At 40.4% G+C, this 20868-nt stretch overlaps 1 protein-coding gene across 3 annotated transcripts in view; it reads right to left on the bottom strand.

Moving 5' to 3' along the window:
- CENPE (centromere protein E) overlaps positions 1 to 20411 on the bottom strand; it is an 86129-nt gene extending 65718 nt beyond the window's left edge. For all 3 annotated transcript variants that reach the window (XM_051820144.3, XM_089302994.1, XM_051820142.3), the window contains exons 1-13: positions 20220 to 20411; positions 18810 to 18901; positions 16840 to 16929; positions 16603 to 16721; positions 15941 to 16060; positions 15466 to 15547; positions 15221 to 15288; positions 15077 to 15142; positions 12604 to 12655; positions 9626 to 9713; positions 8215 to 8344; positions 7171 to 7290; positions 6167 to 6325 (exon numbers count right to left, since the gene is read on the bottom strand). In XM_051820144.3, coding sequence (XP_051676104.3) covers positions 6167 to 6325; positions 7171 to 7290; positions 8215 to 8344; positions 9626 to 9713; positions 12604 to 12655; positions 15077 to 15142; positions 15221 to 15288; positions 15466 to 15547; positions 15941 to 16060; positions 16603 to 16721; positions 16840 to 16929; positions 18810 to 18901; positions 20220 to 20275 — 1242 coding nt within the window. In that variant the 5' untranslated portion in view covers positions 20276 to 20411. The remainder of the gene's footprint in view (positions 1 to 6166; positions 6326 to 7170; positions 7291 to 8214; positions 8345 to 9625; positions 9714 to 12603; positions 12656 to 15076; positions 15143 to 15220; positions 15289 to 15465; positions 15548 to 15940; positions 16061 to 16602; positions 16722 to 16839; positions 16930 to 18809; positions 18902 to 20219) is intronic.
- Between the last annotated feature and the right edge of the window lie 457 nt (positions 20412 to 20868).

Below are 20868 nucleotides of genomic sequence, written 5' to 3'. Positions count from 1 at the left end.
TTTCAAATAAAAAAAATATAAATTTTTCAAATCAGTCTTTAACACCAAAATAAATTTGTAAAGCTACATTTAAATTTCATGTAAAAATTATTTTTATTTACTTCAAAGGCAGAGATAGCAACAGGCAGAGAGGTCTTCTACCTGCTGGTTCACTCCCCAAATGCCTGCAACAGCAAGGGCTGGGCCAGGCTGAAGACAGGAGTGCAGAATCCAATCCAGGTCTCTCATGTGGGTGGCAGGGGCCCAAGTACTTCATCCAGCATTTTGTCTCCTATGGTTTGCATTACCAGGAAGCTGGAATCTGGAGTGGTGTTGGGATTTGAACCCAGACACTCTGATATGGGCCACCCCAAGTTTCATTTTCTAAATTTTCTAGCTAATCTGAGACTAATTTAAAAGGGATTTTTGTCTCACAATGTTTAAATCTGGTGTTACACAGAAAGAACAGCTGCTGTTGCCATCGTCAATGACCCAAAGCTATACCTTTGGGTACCCAGCTGTAACTGAGAAGGTAGAGATGGGGCTAATATCAAGGTAGCCCATTTGATTTTCCTTCAGTAAATGAACTTTTTCATAGAGTCCTTCATAATGTCAATTCTCTTCCAAATCGCTTGACAAAGCAAATGCCTCTACCAATGCTCCCAATCTTGTACCTTCCTTTTACTTGAGACCTTGCTCCTTCAGATACCTGTTCATCTGTCATCTCCACTGGCTCCCTCCTCCTAGCTTCACAAATACTCAAGCTTCTCTGTTTCCTTGTACTATCTTTTTAAAGAAAATATTTATCTTTTATTTATTTATTTGAAAGGCAGAGAGACAGAGACAGCCAAAGAGAGAGAACTCAGATCCTCTGGTCTACTCCCCACTGAAGCCTGGAACTGGGAACTCAATCTAGGTTTCCTGTGGGGGTGGCAGGAGTCCAATTAGCAGGGTGTGTATTAGCAGGAAGCTTGAGTCAGGAGCCAGAGCTGTGAGTTGAACTCAGGTACACTGATGTGGGGGATGGCTGTCTTAACTGCTGGGCCAGACACCTGTTCCCACTCTTGACTCCTTATCTGGCTCCCGCTACTCTTTTCATTTTGATCCTACCACTCACTCATTCTTCATAGCTTGAGAGAGCCCTCTGTCTCTTGTTTCTTTTAAGATTTATTTATTTATTTGAAAGGCAGAGTTTCAGAGAGGCAGAGGCAGAGGCAGAGGCAGAGAGAGATCTTCCATCTGCTGGTTCACTCCCTGAATGGCGGGAATGGTTGGAGCTGGGCTCATGCGAAGCCAGGAGTTACTTCTGGGTCTTCCATGTGGGAGCAGCGGCCCAGGCACTCGGGCCACATTCTATTGCTTTTCCAGGCCATAGTAGAGAGCTGGATGGGAAGTAGAGCATCCAGGTCTCGAACTGGCACTCATATGGGATATTGGCACTGCAGGTGGTGGCTTTTATCTGCTCCGCTACAGCGCTGGCCCCTCTTGTTTCTTAGTTCTTATTTTTTATCTGGCTAGTTGTCCTTTCCACTCAGGTTACTGCTTTCTCTTTTTCTGTCTGCCTCTTAAGTGTTTGTGTCTTTCCAGGTTTCACAGTCAATATTTGTCTTCTTTTGATATTTTTATTTTATTTTAAAGATTTATTTATTTGGGGCTGGCACCACGGCTCAATAGGCCAATCGTCTGCCTGCGGCGCCGGCACACTGGGTTCTAGTCCTGGTCGGGGCGCCGGATTCTGTCCCGGTTGCCCCTCTTCCAGGCCAGCTCTCTGCTGTGGCCCGGGAGTGCAGTGGAGGATGGCCCAAGTCCTTGGGCCCTGCATCTGCATGGGAGACCAGGAGGAAGCACCTGGCTCCTGGCTTTGGATCAGCGCGGTGTGCCGGCTGCAGCAGCCATTGGAGGGTGAACCAAAGGTAAAGGAAGACCTTTCTCTCTCTCTCACTGTCCACTCTGCCTGTCAAGAAAAAAAAAAAAAAGGATTTATTTGAAAGCCAGGGTTACAGAGAGGAGAAACAGAGAGAGACAGCTTTTTTGCTGGTGCTGGTTCACTCCCCAAATAGCCACAACAGCTGGTCTAGACCAAGCTGATGCCAGGAGCCAGAAGCTTCTTCTGGGTCTCCCATGTAGGTGCATGGGCCCAAGGACTAGAGTCATCTTCCACTGCTTTTAGGTGCGTTAGCAGAGAGCTGGATGGGAAGTGGAGCAGCTGGGACTTGAACCAGCAACCAAATGGGATACTGGCACTGCAGAAGGTGGTCTCTTTTGTTGAACCACAGCACTTGGTGCTTTTTTTTTTTTTATTTACTTGGGGACTGGCACTGTGGTGTAGAAGGTAAAGCTGCTGCCTACAGTGTTGGCATTCCATATTGGGCGCCGGTTCGAGTCCTAGCTGCTCCACTTCTGATGCAGCTCTCTGCTATGGCCTAGGAAAGAAACAGAAGATGGCCCAAGTCCTTAGGCCCCTGCACCCGCGTGGAAGATCTGGAAGAAGCTCCTGGCTCCAGTTTCTGGATTGGCGCAGCTCCAGCCGTTGCAGCCATCTGGGGATTGAACCAGTGGATGAAGACCTCTCTCTCTCTGTAACTCTGCCTTTCAAATAAACAAATCTTTAAAAAAAAAATTATTTATTTGAAGGGCAGAGTGACTGAGAGAGAGGGAAATACAGAGAAAGAGTTCCTCCATCTACTGATTCATTCCTAAAATGGCTGCAACAGCCAGGGCTGGGCCTCACTGAAGCCAGGGCCAGGAACCATATTTGCACCTCCCACAAGAATGGCAGGGGCAGAGGCATTTGGGCTGAAGCACTTGAGCCATCCTCTACTGCTTTTCCTGGCACATTGGCAAGCAGCTGGAGTGGAAGTAAAGCAGCTGAGACTGGAATTGGTGCTCTGTTACAGAATGTTGGTGTTGCAGGTGACAGTTTACCCTGCTATGTCAAAATGCTGGTCTCAGTCAATACTCTTTTAGTTCCTTTCCTATTTCCAAGGATCATCTGATTGTATTTAATCCTTTTGGCATACTTTGAGTTGGGATCTGCTACTATATTCTTTTTATAGTTGACTTGGGTACTCAGCCAATTTGGAGAAGTTGTGTCAGCCTGAATGGCCAACTGGTGACAGGGCCCATGTCTATGACTTCACTAGCCCATCCATGTAACCACTCCACTACAATGCCTCTCAAGATGACTTGTTTTCCCCAGAATAGACTGCATGCCTTTATGCCTTACTACATGCTGCCTGTTTGCTCGAAATGGCCAGGCCTCTCCACAACCTACACTGCAAAATCTCAGTTGTATATAACTCCTTAAATCCAGTGACTTTCAGCTTAAGTCCTTTTGCTCCCTAAGCCACAGCTAGATCTTGTCATTATTTGAAACTCAAACCTAGACCTCTTGGTCTTGCTACAGCTGCTATCCTTTCACCTCATGTACATGAATGGTTCTATCACAGCTATTTTGCTTAACAGAGACCTGTATTTCCTTGTCATACCACTTGCCAATTCCCTCCTGGTTCTCACTCCATCATCTCAGATTTCATTGATCAGCACCTTCAATCATTTTTGATATCAAAATCGTCAAATTATTCAACTTATTCTGTCTCTCAAACCTATACCCACAATGTACACACAGATAAATATACCACTTTTTAAGCCCTTATCAGTCTCCTGACCATATATATGCAGAGCGATACAGGCAGAAAAGTGGCTCCCAGCATTAATCAGGTCCTTAATGCTGCCCAGCAGAACCCTTCTCTTGTCAGCTTTCTTTTCCATTTCCTAAGAAAGCTAGACTATGTCAAACCCTTGGTATCTCTTGGTAACTTGTGACCCCACTACCACCTGCCACACAGTAGAAAAGCTAAACCCATTTCACAAGTGAAATATAATCCTAAACTTAAATTTTTAAGATTCTAATCCTTTGGGCCATTTTAAGCCACATGACAGTTTTCACCTTTATCATATAACTCAAATTGCTTTTGCCATTGAGCTCCTTATTTCTAAACATAAAGTATCTTTGTCTATCTTTATCTTATTTAACTTCTTGGCAGAATGTGAAACCACTGACCACTACTTCCCTGGAATATACTCTTCCTTCAGCTACCACATTCACCTGGTTTCCTGAACTCTGGAGCTGAACCCAGGCTCCTTTATGGATTTTTTTTTCCTGCCTTTACCTAAAATTTGGTGCATGGGGTTTTCTACCCTTGACCCTCTATTGTTTTCAACAGGCCCATCTATTTCCATGGTGGTAATCTGGATTTGCAATAGTTAATGTGCAAACTAATTTTATCTCAGATCTTCTCTCATTTCCAATGGCCTGACACCTCAAACTGAAGACTTCCACGTAAAACACTAAGCAACTCCACTGCTCTTTACGGTGTTTCCTGATGGATACTGCTGCTATAGTTACCCAGCGAGCCAAGTAATGCAAATCACTCTGGACATCTCCTTCTCCCTTTCTCTGCCATCCACATCCAAAGGATCAAAAGTCCTGGAGTCTATCTTCCAAATAGCTCTCCATCTTATACAATTCACTCCCTTCTCCAGAGCCACAATTCCTGTAGAGACCCAACCACCCTCATCTGCATGGCAGCTGCACCTTTCTAATCTGTAATTCTGATATCAACTACAAGGTTTCTCTTTATTCTTGGTATAATGTCATGAACCTTCAAGTACCTCAATGTGGTTTAATATGCCTTTGCCACCAGAACATTTTAAAGTACAAAGAATGTTTCATACTTGCCCACAACTCCAAGATTTTTGAAAGGTAAGCCTCTTCCTAAAATATTTTTCCTCGCTTTCTATTGGGTTATTTCCTATGTATTACTCAGTCAACTGAAAGTTCTTGATTGTCTTTTTTTTTTGACAGGCAGAGTGGACAGTGAGAAAGAGAGACAGAGAGAAAGGTCTTCCTTTTGCCATTGGATCACCCTCCAATGGCCGGCGCACTCTGGCTGGCACACCGCACTGATCCGAAGCCAGGAGCCAGGTGCTTCTCCTGGTCTCCCATGCGGGTGGAGGCCCCAAGAACTTGGGCCATTCTCCACTGCCTTCCTGGGCCATAGTAGAGAGAGGGACAGAATCCGGCGCCCTGACCGGGACTAGAACCCAGTGTGCCGGCGCCGCAGGTGGAGGATTAGCCTATTGAGCCATGGTGCCGGCTGATTGTCTTCTGTGTACTTAATAGGGTGTCTTGCACATAATGCCTATTAAATATATCATTAGCTGGCACTTACTAAGGATTTGTTGTGTATAAAGTATTGGGTTAAGCACATTCTATTACCTCATTTAATTCTCACAACAACCCTATCAGGTGAGTATAAACCTATCTCACAGATAAGGAAACTACAGAGAAGTGAATTCAAGTGACTGGCCAACATCAAGAGTTAGGAATTGACAGAACTGGGATTTAAAAGAGTTGGATAAATAAACCCCTGTTGTAGAAAAGTAAGCACACAAATTGGAAGCCAGAATTTTGATCATCAAACTGATTTATATTCTAGATCAGTTTTCCTGAGATTAATATTTGTTTCTTTAAATAGAAATCCCATATAACCTAAAGACCTGTGGTTCCCAATCTCAATTGATTTCATTAGCATTTAAAGCCTGTTGCAAATAGATTCTTTATATCCTGGACTTCTTGAATTAGAATTTCTATACATGGGAAACGAGAATTGGTATTTTTTAAATTTTATTTTTACTTTAAGAATAATTTTATTCATTTTGAAAGACGGGGAGAGAGAAACAGAAAGATATATCTCCCAACCAATGATTCACTACCCAAAGGCAACAGGCTGGGCCTACTCTCGGCAAAGCTGGGAGCTAGCAACTCAATTTAGATCTTCCACATGGGTTTCAGGAACCCAGAAACTCAAGCCATCACTTGTGTTTCCCAGGGTTCTTGTCAGCAGGAAGCTGGAATGGGAAGTAGAGATGGGGCTAGAACCCAGGGACTCTGGTATGGGATGCAGGTGTCCCAAGGGGTGTTGCTACACTTCTGCATCAGGGATCATTATTTTTAATGAACTGTTGAAGTGGTTGTTGATGAATAGGCAAATTTATAAATAATGTTCTGGGCATCATAATTATACTATATCAAAAGTAAGTACATAACTATATAGTGAATGTACAGAAATGTCAATTCTCCTCTGTCTATATCAAGTTTGAGCTGCCATCTTTTGAATTTTACCTTTAATTCCTGCTGTGATGTAAGGGAAGAAGAGGTCACGAGCATCCGTGTTAAGTTTTGAATTTTCTCATCCTGTACTTTTTGAAGCAGATCTTTTTCATCCAAAAGTTGAGCCAGTTGGTCTTTCTCCATTTCCTGGGCCCGAGTCTTTATATTTACCTAAATAATATACCACTGTTAATAACATATGTAGCTAGACTAAAATTTTTTAAGTGGCTTAAAAGAATATTAAATTTGTATGTGAACTATGAGAATTTTATTGAAATAAAATATATCCTGCCTGAAAAACTCCAATATTTCCTCAAACTTAAAAGTAAAATCTGTATTTCTTCTTGTATCACTATTCTGTACTCCATCTCTAAGGTTATAATAATACTGTTAAAGCAAATCTATTAATTGCCTAAGAAAATTTGAATAATAGGCAGAGAAGTCATAAAAGTAGATAATTGAATGCCAATGGCAAAAGTATAGATGGTCTCACTTTGCTTGTATGGTTACTTAATAGCTTTTAGTTTATTTTTAGAAAGGTCACTAAGATGTAAGATTTTTACAAATGGGATCACAATAGTTAAAATAAAAAAATTAGAATGACATGTTGAGTATGCTATATTATTGGATTGCCATCTTTGGGTTAGAAGAAAAATACAGGAGAACATGAAAATACAGAAGGTAGGTCTGAGTAACTATACATGGTCTCTCTTTTCAACTGAATTCTCTATGTATTTGTGAAAAATTTGTAAAAAGCATCTGCACTTGATTCATTTGAAAATCCCAAATTTAGTCCTTTGGAAATGAAAATACATTCTAAAATAATTTCAAGAAACAGCATCTTCTACTTTAGAGTAAATTCAACTAAAATTTTTGAGTTGACTCATTTTGAAGAACTGTTTTGAACTTAGGTTGTGGCAACTCAGATATTGATGAACTAAACCTGTGAGCATTTGAGCAGTTCTCCTTCCTAAATTGGTCCCTACTGTTTACCAAAATAAATGACTCATACATACCTCCTCTAATTGTCTTTTAAGATCCACTATTTCTTTTCTATATCTTTTCAGGAGAGCTTCATCACTTGACACTTCATTAACATAAGGAGTATTCTTCATATATTTAGCAGTGCTGGCAAACTGGGAAAGCAATATAAATTGTAAGGTGTTCAATCCTAAAATAGTTCTCATTTAATGAATAATGTTAATTAATGAATAACCTTAATAACATTAAGGTTAATTAATTAATAACATTGAGGTTAATTAATTAAATAATCTTAATAACATTAAGGTTTCTTACAGTCAAGTTTCTTACAAAAAAAAATCAATACTATGCCTAGTTGTCTTAACATTTTTGAATATACTGGGCATTCTAGATCCTTATATCAGTGCTGTGCAACTTTGGCTGATAGTTTTCAGGAGAGTAAGGAAAAAAAAAAATCACCAACAGAAAACTTACAAGTGCAACCTTACTGGAATCTGCCCCTTAAGGTCTAGTGCAAACGCTCTCTCTACTCTGAAGCTCCACTTACAGCCAAAAGTATCTTCCCTTTGAATCCTATCCAACTTATCAGCCATCTAACAATTATTCCAAGAAATCATGTTGAAGACATATCTCATCTGCCCTACTGATTCTGAGAAGCACAGGACTATTCTTTTCTATCTTTGCATTGCTGACAGTATTTTGATCCAGTGTTCAACAGGAAACAGCCATTTAAAGCAATGTTTCTCAGGGTATCAGTACCAGAAATAACGTTAAGTGGGTATACCTTTATATATTTCCTTTTTTCTTTTTAACAGAAAATGCAAATGTTAGGTTCAGCTAGCAGGAATTTAGTAAGTTAAGTACAATAATTATAATAAATCAATATAAATAATTATAAAAAATTAATCAAAAAGTGAGTTACTTAAAAATATCAAGAAAATAGCACAACATGTGGCAAAAATTTTGGAAGTGGGATACAAATGACTGATTCCAGGATATGTCAGTTAATAAATGTACTTAATTTTAGGTTACATTTTTGATTTTTCCCCAAAATAAATTCACATAAAAACTAAACTCACCTGGAGAGTAGTAAGCGTTTCATCAAAAGACACCGGAGTAATTGTGCAGATAATACGTGTTTTTGCATTTCCTCCCAAGGAATTCTGGAGAATTCGTGTTAATTTGCTATCCCGATAATTTATAAAACCACTTAGCAAGAAATGATTTGGGAAGAAAAAGATTAAGAATTTTTATATAATAAAAGTTGGTTCTTAAAGTAGAACACTTAAACACAGTGTTATGATGCAGATCAAGATTACTATTAAAAGGACAGTGTTGTAGTGAGGTGAGATAAGCTGTTGCCTGCAAATCTCCCATCAAAGCACTAAGTTGTTACTGCTCTGCTTCTTTTTTTTTTTTTTTTTTTTTTTTTTGACAGGCAGAGTGGACAGTGAGAGAGAGAGAGACAGAGAGAAAGGTCTTTCTTTGCCGTTGGTTCACCCTTCAATGGCCGCCGCGGCCGGCGCACCGCACTGATCAGATGGCAGGAGCCAGGTACTTATCCTGGTCTCCCATGGGGTGCAGGGCCCAAGTACTCGGGCCATCCTCCACTGCACTCCCTGGCCACAGCAGAGAGTTGGCCTGGAAGAGGGGCAACCGGGACAGAATCCAGCACCCCGACCAGGACTAGAACCCGGTGTGCTGGCGCCGCAAGGCAGAGGATTAGCCTAGTGAGCTGCTGCGCCGGCGGCTGCTCTGCTTCTGACCCAGCTCCCTGCTGATGTGCCTAGGAAAGCAGTGGAAGATGATCCAAGTACTTGGATTCTTGCCACCCACGTGGGACACCTGGATGGAGCTCAGGCTCCCAGCTTCAGCCTGGCCCAGCCCCAGCCACTGAGGCCACTTGGGGAGTGAAGCAGAGGGTCCAAGATCTCTTAATCTGTCTCTCTCTTTCTATTATTCTGCCTTTCAAATAAACCTTTAGAAAAATTACTAAGAGGGGTTGACGCTATGGTGCAGCGGGTTAAAGCCCTGGCCTGAAGCGCCGGCATCCTATATGGGAGCCAGTTCTAATCCCAGCTGCTCCTCTTCCGATCCATCTCTCTGCTATGGCCTGGGATAGCAGTGGAAGATGTCCCAAGTCCTTGGGACACTGCACCCACATGGGAGACCCGGAAGAAGCTCCTGGCTTCAAATCAGCACAGCTCCGGCCAGTGCAGCCATCTGGGGTGTGAACCAGTAGATGGAAAACCTCTCTCTCTGTCTCTACCTCTTTCTGTAACTCTTTCAAATAAATAAAATAAATCTTTAAAAAAAATTACTAATGAAAGTTGAAAGTAAAATCAGTAGGTCACTCACATTCATAGGTGTAAGACACCATACTCAGAGGATCCTCTAACTTTTGAATATATAGAAGAAACATGCTGGAGTATTCCTAAAGTATTGCAATTTTCAAAGTAACAAACAACTTTAGAACAGGAATACACTTACCCAACTTGTCCATCACTAAGTTTCTTGATCACTTGCCCCAAAATAAATAAGCTTCGATTTATATTGCAGCCTTCCTTGAGTCGTACACCTGTATTTATTAAATAAATATGAAAAACCAAATCTATATTAGATGATTAACTTTTTATTAGCAATTTATCAGAAATTAAAGGGTCAGATGCTGAAGTCTATTCTTTGGATTGGATCTGAGCCCACCTTTAATATAACTGGTAGGAGCTCTCTTCCCTCCCACCTGCTAGGTGAATCAGCAAGGTTAGCATCTGAGAAGAACAGCAAAAGAAAAAAATCACTAAGAAGAGGGAGGAAAAGCCTGTTTGCCATAAGGGCACCTCTTAACTCCTCAGTTCAAACCTACTTTTTCCCCAAATATTTTAATATAGGCAACCATGGGCTTACAACCAAATCAGTCCCAGCTTCTTTTTTTTTTAACTGTTAAAATAGCTTACATGGTTCATGAGTTTAAAATAAAAAAAGAACACACTCCAAAAAGCACCTTCTACTTTCATCCCCACTTCAGTAAGTTCCTGTCCTTCCACTAGAAGCCACTGTCATTATTTTATTCTTCCAAAGAGCTTTAAAAATATTTGTCCATACAATTTATTTTCCCCTTTGTTTTTTTTTATTCAAATAGTCACAGACTATATCCACTATCTTGTACTTTGCTTTTTTCACTTGGCAAAATTATCTTGGAAAAAGACTAGAATCTTTTAAGCTCTTTCTTATATTATACAATTCCACTATATGGACATATCAGAATTTATTTATCCAGTTCCCCACTGAAGGACATGTAGGTTTTTGATCTATTGCTTATACAAAAAACACTGTTATAATAAAGCTGAACAGATGGCATTTCACAGGTACATTAGTTAGCTATTGCTGTAATATTGCTACTTACCAAGGCAGCATAAAACAACAAGCATTTATTTCTTGCTCATGTGTAAGGATGCAGCGGTTTGGTAAATGTAGGCCAGGCTCAGTTGAATGGCTCTACATTAGGCTATAGGATGAAGTGCCATCTGCTGTTCAAATCTTTCACCTTACTTGGATTAGTCACTCTTCTTATGGTATATGGCAAGAGTACAGAGTGAGCTAAAACATTTAAGCATTATGAAATATTTATTTATACCCTTTGTCCAATTTCCTATAGCTTATCAGCCTTTCTTTTAAAGCTTCTGGACCTTGTTTAATAATTAGAAGAGTTCTTTCTCATTGCAAGTTGACTTCCATTAATTTTTATGGTTCTTCCTTTATGTTGAATTGCTTGAGCCATTTTTAATAGATTCCCTGCTGTACAGCTGTCATGCTTGAATCCAATTTATTATTTTTTTTCCCCAAATAGCAATCTGCTCACAAATAATATGCATTTTCCTTGTAAACATGAAGGGTCATCTTTATTGCATTCTAAGTTCTATATGAATCTGGGACTCTTGCTGTACCTGTTACTCTGTTTCACTGGGCTGATGTTCACACACTAGAATCACATTGCTTTCATTACTATGGCGCTACATTATGTCTTAAGATCTTACAGGGCTGGCCGGCGCCGCGGCTCACTAGGCTAATCCTCCGCCTAGCGGCGCCGGCACACCGGGTTCTAGTCCCGGTCGGGGCGCCGGATTCTGTCCCGGTTGCCCTTCTTCCAGGCCAGCCCTCTGCTGTGGCCAGGGAGTGCAGTGGAGGATGGCCCAGGTGCTTGGGCCCTGCACCCCATGGGAGACCAGGAAAAGCACCTGGCTCCTGGCTCCTGCCATTGGATCAGCGCGGTGCGCCGGCCGCAGCGCGCCGGCCGCGGCGGCCATTGGAGGGTGAACCAACGGCAAAGGAAGACCTTTCTCTCTGTCTCTCTCTCTCACTGTCCACTCTGCCTGTCAAAAATAAAAAAAAAAAAAAAGATCTTACAGGGCTAAATTTCTACTCAGTGATCTTTTTCAGAATTTTATTCGTTAGTCTTGCCTATTTTGAAGTGTACATATAAAATGTACTTTTCATATTTTTATTTGGATTGTTAAATCTGGAAATTAATATAGATAGGCTGGGACAACTTTGTGGTTTTGAATCTTCCTACCCATTTTTGGGGCATGTCCCAGTTTTCAAAGCATTTTGTATCCTTTAGGTCTGATTTGAAGCTTTCCTTACAACAGTCCTATGTCATTTTTGTGCCAAGGTAATACATTTTTCAAGTTATTCCAAATTGAGTCATTTTGTCCCTATAACTGGTTTTGCTTATGAGAGCTACTAATATCTGTAAAGTAAATTTATTACCTTCCTTTCTTTATTTCTTTATTGGGTTTTTTGGCTTTCCACTTATTCTATTATGTGGATAAGGAGAATTGGACAAATTACATGCCCAGTCTTCCTCTAAAAAATTAAATCCCAAATAGCTAAATCTGGCACCAATCTTGATATTCTCCCCTAGATATATAGAATGAATGGCATATAATGCACTGTTTTTCATATACTAAAAAAATATTCTTGGACTGATTTGGATACTGCTATTTTTTGGTGCATACCATGGTCATCTATAACCTTTGAGATTCAGTCCATATAAATTCTGGAAGAGCAAATATGTCAAGAAACATTTTGCATATGTGGTAAGGATTCTGTAATCCTACAATCAGAACGTTAGTACTGGAAGAACACTTCCCATTACCTTTCTTTTCTTTCTTAATCTTTTTAGGAATTATGAAGGTTTAGATTGCTTTCATAGTACCCTCATGGACTTTTCAGCTACATAATCCTATCAATTACAAGGTTTTAGTTTTTTAAATGATGCTAAAGTAGCCCAACATAAATAATTAGCCAGATATAGATGCTAATTTTTATGTTAGAGACTTTTGTCAAAAAATTATTATTATTTAGAAACCTTATCAGTTTATAAAAATACTTTGTGCCCCCCCCTTTTTAACCAATAAGAAAACAGGAAGAAGACACCAAGACTAATGTATTTCATGGGTTTTCGTTACCTTCAGCTCCTGTTTGAGCAGCTCTCTCACTGCCTGCAAGATCAACCAAATTCTGCAAGATAGATGAAAATAAATCTTTAGGAAGGGTAATTTGAAATAGTAAAATTGAAACTACTGACAGGACATTTTAAATATATGGCATATCTCAATATCCCATCTGTATCCTTATCCCATATCCCACTATATAGGTATTTCCCTTTCTCTCTGACTTGGACTGGTCTCCACAGCTTGTTACCTCCTATTATTTGTATCCTCTATAATGCTGACAGACTAACTTTTGTTTCCTACACTAAATCCAAAATTCCACCATGACAAACATGATTCTTTAGAACTTGGCACAAGTAACAGCAGTTTTTGTTGTTCCCTTTGTTTAATTAGTACTATTGTCCTAGTATGCCCTTAATCCTTTTTCAGGAACAAACTATTCAAGCTAAGATCTAATGAAAAAGAGGAAGCCAGTCACGTCAAGACCAAGGCAAACTGTACTTTAGATAGGACACGAAGCAGAATGTGCTTGGTGTGTTTTACTCAAGAAAGAGAAGGGCTGGTGTTATGGTGCAGGGGTTAAACTGCTGCTTGGAACACTCGCATATCATGTAGAAGTGCTGTTTCAAGTCCCAGCTGCTCCTTATCCAGCTTCCTGCTAATTAGCCTGGGAAGACAGTGGATGATGGCTCAAGTTCTTAGGTCCCTGTCACCCATGTAGGGAATTTGGAGTTCCTGGCTCCCGGCATTTGCCTGGGCCCAGCTGTGGCCACTGTATGATTCTGGGGAATGAACCAGTGGATGATGGATCTCTCTGTCACTCTTTCAAAAATAATCTAGAAAGGGTACTGTGGTACAGTTGCTAAAGTGAAGATAGTAAAGACTAAAAAAGATAAATAGGTAGGGCCAGATTATACAAGACTTTATAAGCAAGATCAATTAACTCTGAATTTTCTAAATGCACTGGAAATGCATTGGAGGGTTTATGAAAGGTAACTACAGAACCTGATTTAACTTTCTAAGGTACCAACTCTGGGTGGAGAATGGACTGAAAAGAGGCATGAGTGGTTGGGGGCTGGCGCTGTGGTGCAGCGAGTTAAAAGCCCTGGCCTGAAGCGGCGGCATCCTATATGGGCACCAGCTCTAGTCCCGGCTGCTCCTCTTCTGATTCATCTCTCTGCTATGGCCTGGGATAGCAGCAGAAGATGGCCCAAGTCCTTGGGCCCCTGCACCCACATGGGAGACCCGGAAGAAACTCCTGGCTCCTGGCTTTGGATTGGCGCAGCTCCGGCCATTGAAGCCATCTGGAGAATGAACCAACGGATGGAAGACCTCTCTCTCTCTGCCTCTCCTCTCTCTGTGTAACTCTGACTTTCAAATAAATAAATAAATCTTAAAAGGAAAAAAAGAAGATATGAGAACTCAGAGACTGTGAATAAGTATGTGGCAGTCACTGACAAAGAAATGATGACAGAATGTCTGTGAGCAAGAACTTGAAATAACAAAAGGCTACAAAAGACTCCCAGAATTTTGTTAGAAGACACAGAAAAGACCAGGGAAGGACCAGAGCTAAGCGAATGTGGATATTTTCATCATTCCAAGGCCAGGAGACCATCAGGAAGCAACAGAAGATGACTCCCTGGGGAATATTCTTTCCAGGATTCTTATAGTAAGTGGGAAGCTGAAGGGCTGGCCCAGAAACACGGTCTACAGATGGCATAATTTAAAATTTCTCTTAATAGTTTGGTTTTAAAACTCCAGACATACTCAGTGATCAAGGGATTTGAGAAAAATCACCAAAGAGATACCTGAGTTATGCTGGGATTATTAAAATCCAAATTATTAAAAATTAAAATTATAGGGAATTATCACACTAGGATGGGAAAACAAAACAGATTAGATTTTGTTTCTTTGCTGTTAAAGTAAAACAAGATTAAAGTCTACTAAAAAAGTGACATGCTTTAACAGTCAAAGAAGTATAATGAATTTAGCACTGGATACTTTTACATAACATAAAAATGAATAAGCTTGTATTTTCTTCTTGTAAAGAAGAAAAAACTTGAATAATATCATTTATGTTTTAAACATCCTACCTAGATTTTTGTTGATCACACGAATCTAAATTATATGAGCTGAGATTAAAAAAAAATTCTCAAATTCTAAAAATTAAACACTTCAGTGTGTCTAGAAAGAAAAATCCTGCTTCATTGGTGGTTAGGCAAAGCCTCGGCCTCAGCCTTACCTTTTTCAGTTCTTACATCTAAATTTTAGGAAAGCAGCCATAATCTAATAGGAAGAAGGATTCTTTACCTTCTTCTTCCTGAAATATTTCAGCTGGGAATCTGATACTACTGACAAGACTAGGTAAACTGCCAATTTGAAGATTTTATTTTCCTATTTAGTTAACAGTTATTGAACCAAATATCTAGCAGCTACATTAAATTGTGTTGCCTTCCATGGTACATCATGATGGTTCCGTAATACTCACCAAATGGGAAACCTTGATAGACCCTTCACAATTAGATGGCTCGCCTTTTTCTCTGCTTTCTAAAATCTGCACAGAAAAGACAACTTGTAAAAAAATTAGTGCATTCTTATGTGGAAAGAACAATAGAAAAATAAAATTACCTACCATCCTAAAAATAGTATGAGAACGACTGCTTCTTTGATTCATTTTGGTAATTCCATAATGTCTGTTCTCTGTAAAAAGGGTTAGATTTTAGCAACATAATATATTAAAGACTAAAGGAAAACATTAATTTTTTAGTCTATTAATAAAAGGTGTGATTGGAAGACTATTTTGTTGTAATAATTTAACGTGTGATTTATAAGTTTTTTATGAATGTTCTGAAAAGTAAGAGTACAGCATAGTCTTACTTTCTCCTTTTGTTATCCATTTCAAAGCCATTTCTGATGTGTAAACAACTTCTTCGGTAAGATCAGCAACATATACATTCCTCTGAAACAAGTTTAATTTTGGAAGGATTAGAGAAATAGGAGTCACATAAAAGATGCGAACTACTATAGATTCACTTGTGGAAGTTAAAAGTAGAATTTGGAATCATTATTTCAAGAAAATCTATAAATACTCACATTTATTTCCTATACCAAAGCACACCAAATTGTAATCTATTTTGATCTTGCTATTTTTAGGCACCTAGCTCAAAATATTAGAGCTATCTATATTTTAAAATTATACATAGAAACTGCTTAAAATGTGGATCTCTATAACAAAAAGACTAACCACAGAAATAGGAGATGCTTAAAAAAAACAGGAATTAAAGGTAAATATTCAGAACAATAATCCTCTCAACTGAGACTGTATTAAAGCCACCATAACTCTGTTACTTACATTGATGTCCTCCCGAATTATTAAAGGCTTCATTTTTTCAGTGTTACAGAGTAAATCTGTAATGGTTTCATTGTATATCTCCATGTAAGACACACGCAGAAGAAATTCCCTATCAGGAAACTAACAGGAAAAATAATGTGAAAACATCGGAAAGCATCCATTTATAAAAACGTAAAATTGAATGCTTAAGTGCTAAAACTAAAGCAGTAAGAAGGGAAATTATTTCTACACAAAAAGCAAGATTCATGGTTCCTACTGACAATAATAAATACAAAGATACAGAAGCACTGTTTCAAAAATAGTAACAAGTATGTGATGATGAAACTGAGAGCACCTAGTCCAACTCTCTAGGCTCAAAATAAAACCGCACCAGTGAATTTTATCTTCATATAACTATTAATTTAAAACCAACTCTTACCTAATTAGGATGTATATTTGGTCATCTTTTCTTCTTTTACCTACTTCTATGTTTTATTGTTCTATAATAAACACCAATAGATAAACAAAAGCAAGGAGTAGCTAACAACTTTGACACGATTTTCCTGGTACTTAATGCTTAGTTTTTGTTGAGATTATTACTGTTGCAGGATTTAAGAGAAAGAATTTTAAATCTAATCATTGCTTTTCCCTGTATATACTATGAATTCAGCTAGCTTAGTTACCTTCTTAATTTTTTGGAAAATGTCATGAATTGCCCTGGGTATAACTCCCAAACAGTCTTCTGAACCCATCATTGTGTGTGTTTTTCCTGAAGCAGTCTGCCCATAGGCAAATATGGTACCTGCAAGAACAAAGCACACCCATGCAAGATTAAAATAAGTCTATACCAGGTAAAGCTATCAATGTGTTGAACAAATATCCAAGACTAAAATGTCATACAGCATTGAGTGAATACAAACCATTGTAGCCTTGTATGGCAGAGTCAATGATTGGTACTGCTATTTCCTCATACACATTTTTCGTGGTTTCATTACTGTGAAAGACACGATCTAAACACACATACAAAAAAAAAAAAAGACACAGAAATTAAACAAATCAACCATAACTTCTTCCTGAATTATTAATTACCCCCCCAAACAAAATTGTCAGGATCTATGATAAAATATTTAAGACTCAGTATCTTCTGTAAGTACGCTTCCCTAAGGTAAAATGTGTTGGCTCTCACATACAAAAAATACACCACAAGTCAACTACCCTATGTGTCTGCAAGTGGCAGGACATAGTGGTTGCTTAAGCGGCCTTGGAACCTGACAAAGTGCAAATCCTGGTTCTGCCACTTATAAGCTGTGTGGCCTTGAGCAAGGTGGTTACTATCTCCACACCTCTGCCCCTTTAGGCAAATGAGCATATACTATTTTTCTGATAGACTTCTTATGGGCATCTAGTTAATACTTAGAAAATGTGACTATTATTATTGGAGAAATTTTTAATTTTAAAATATATCTAACTAGAAGACTTAGCTCAAACTAAATCAAGGATTGCAGACATTTGGGGGGAGAAAGTGCCAAAGTTAGAGGTAATGAGCAATTGTCTAGCAGCCAAAGGCTGGGTTTAGGTTAGCATTTGTACTAATGAGTTCACCAGACTGGAGTCTGAGTCTCTGCTTTCGTTAACTCACTAAAAACAGACCACTCTTTCAGTGGTGGCATCACAATAAAAAGTTCACAGAAAATGGATTTATACATCAAGTAGAGAAATGTACTGGCTTACAGTAAGAAATTCAGTAATCACTGCAACACAAGTGACCAGTTGGCCTAAGTAAACGGGAAACTGAAGGGCCAGGTGAAGCCTGCTTAGGGGTCATGACTTCAGAGCAAAGGGAGTAACTCAAGTCTTAATACCATCCACCTCATGCCAGTGGATGAATCCAAAGCTCAATGGGCACTATAGGTACCAAAAACCTATAGCACCTGAGTCTGAATGTATGGGCATCCTTTATGCTTGGTCTTAGAATCTCTAGCACATATTGTTTTACCTTTTAAAAAATTACATTCATATTACCGAAGACTCCTTTACCTGGAGTCATTTTACTTTTTCTCCCCTATGTATCTCTGCTATAAATGTTGTAGGTTGGATTCTAGCTTCCCACTAAGGTGACACTCTAATTACTCCATGCGTAAGGCTGTCTGGTGGACCTCACTATTGCTCTGTGACGCCTCAGCAGTAACACGGTGGGGTGGCTACAACACAGACAGTAACCTTAGTCTTCCACTTGCTGGCTCTCTGACTCTGGGCCTCTGTACCTCAGCTCCGTTAAAATGAGGAAAGCAACAGTACCTGCTACAAAGACTGGTTAGGAGGATTAAATAAATTAACATACATAAGACTTAGAAAGTATCTTTCACATCATTAGCACCATGTACATGTTATGTCAATAACAAAATCAACCTTTGACCTCCGAGGCCCACAGGTCCTTTTGGCTGTCAATCATCCTTCAGGTCTGCAGACCAAGTTAGATCCCTTTAAGTAAATTCCCACAAGCTTATTTCATCCCAAGTTTAGTGCCTTTCCTTCTACCATACAAGAAGCTCCACCTAAGTGGGGGTGAGTTCCTGGTGAATTCCAGCAAAAAGCATACATTAAGCTGAAAGATCTTAAAGAGGACTTGATATCAAGTAACATACTTTGGGCTCATGGAGTTTCAGATCACTAATGAATAAGAGGACAGAATGTCACTTTCAGTCATAAGGTACTATGGTTTTAACTGGATTTTAAATATTAATTTATTATTTTACTCTTCATATACAATGGATAAACAATTTGTTTCCAGTGAAGTGGTATTGATATGTAATAACAAATCAAATATTCCTGATAAGTTTTGCACATTCACTATTGAAAAGGTAACTTTGTGATGCCATTGTAAGCTTACCAAAACTGAAGGATTTACTCCCATCGACTTGATAAATAGCATTATTGTCAGTTTTCCAGTAGACTTGGGTAGCCTCACCAAGTTCTTCTTCTCTGAAAGAATAAAAACACTGCATTTTAGCATAACTGGCAACAGCAGTCATGTTATAGGAAGGATCACCTGAAACACTTCATCTTCCAGAGTATTTTAAAATAGGGTAGTAACATATTACATATAATAGGAAACCAACCTCAGAAGGTTTGACTCTCTTAGGCTGGGCTTCAACAAACTCCTTCCTTTGCTCACATCCTCTCCCTCAATCCTGGCATTGAAGGGATAGATTCACAGACCAATCCTGACAATGTTCCCCTTGCTAACACCCTTAAAAACCTTTTGGAACCTTCTGAAATCCTTAGCACAAGGCACAAGATCCCTGGATCATATTCTCTCTTAAAACTCATCTTTCTCTAAATTCCAACACATACCCTAAGCTCTACACAAACCAACCCATCTGAAGGTCTCCCTAAAACCACAGACCTAAGCTGTGTGCGCCTGGAATCCCATGACTTTCCTTTCATCGGAATAACTGGCCTATTCTTCCATTCCCAAACAGTGTCAGCACTTTCCTGACACCAGCCTACTGCATGCACCCAGACTGTCGTCTCTCTGATGAGCTCACGACTCCAGCAAACATCCCTCACCTGCCCATCACAAGGCCTGCCACACGTACTGCACTGATTCCCTTGTGTCGCTGTCTTCTCCCACATGAGCTCCTTACCAACAAGAACTTCTCAGTCTGCACACTGTCAATGATGCAACGCTGAGCGGTGCTGAACAACAATTTCTCAAATACAAAAAACGTTAGCATTCCGGGCCGAGGGCCAGAGGCTAGGGAGTGCAAAGGCTTCATTTATTTCCTTTCCTGCTTCTCCCCGCAGCATACCGTCACCCAACGTTCTGTTTATTTTGTTTCCCCAGTGAAAAGATGAGAGATGAACAGAGAGAGTAACGACCGTGGAGACCGTTCAGCACGCAAACAAAAGTCCATATTCACAAATATTTACTCAATGAAGGGGGTCTTCAGTGCCTGCAGAATGCAACGCGAGCAGCAGACGAGGCCTCGCCCTCAGGGCTCTCGGGGGCAGTCAGACGGCTGTACAATGACTGACGGTGACAGGAAGCCAGTCTCCCACAGGACCTCGCTAGGGCGTGCGGTGGGGCCGGGAGCGAGCAGCCGGGAAAGCCGGCCTTCCCCCTCAGCGAACCCGAATTAGCAGCCTAAAGGGGGTCACGCGGCTGGAATGTGTCTTCTAAATCTCGGATCCTTCCCGGTCACTTTACACACCGCGGCACGAAGCGGGAGAGCGGGAGCGACCGCGGAGCCGGGAAGCCGCGGCTCTGCGAAACGACCGGGTGTCCCAGCCCCCTTACCTGCTGTTGAGCGGCCGCACTCGCACGCAGACGGCCACGGCTGCTTCCTCCGCCATCCCGCCAGGCCGCGTCTCCAAAGGACGGTGAAGACGCTCCGCTTGGCAGGAGCTTCTAGGCCGAGAGCCGCCCCGCCTTCAAGTTTAAAATTTCCCAAACGCCGCGTCCGATTGAGCCGCGGCCTCGTGACGTCACGGCGCGTTCCATCCGCGGCGCGGCGCGGGGGAGCGCAAGGCTGAAGGCGCGCCCACAGCTAGAGGGCGGAGGAGGTAGAAGGGCTTGGAGGAGGCGGTCGCAGGGAGAGAGTTGTCCTGGTAATAGCTGGGATATCATCTGCTGAGACGCTTGGCACCATTCATTCTCCCACTCGCCTAGGAGCAGCTTGCAATATGTATCAGAAATGAGGCAGGTATTTATTTTTCCCGAATAAGGTTACTACCACACTATTAATGAAAAAAAAAACTCACTGTCCAATTCGTAAACCCAAGAAGTTTGTGCTCCTCAGAAACTTTCAGATTAGGTTTTTTTTTTTTTTTCCTTCTATTACTCCTGTTTCTATTGCCTGTAAGTTCTTAAGAGGCTTAGGGGAAAGAGTTACTAATGAATGGAAAAATTCAGTTAGTGATGTGTTGAAAGTTTTATTAACCGAAAA

This window comes from Oryctolagus cuniculus, chromosome 8 (assembly GCF_051225735.1).
Source record: "Oryctolagus cuniculus isolate XC-2025 breed Fujian yellow rabbit chromosome 8, ASM5122573v1, whole genome shotgun sequence".
Taxonomy (NCBI): Eukaryota; Metazoa; Chordata; class Mammalia; order Lagomorpha; family Leporidae; genus Oryctolagus; species Oryctolagus cuniculus.
This window is presented reverse-complemented; position numbering and strand designations above follow the sequence as displayed.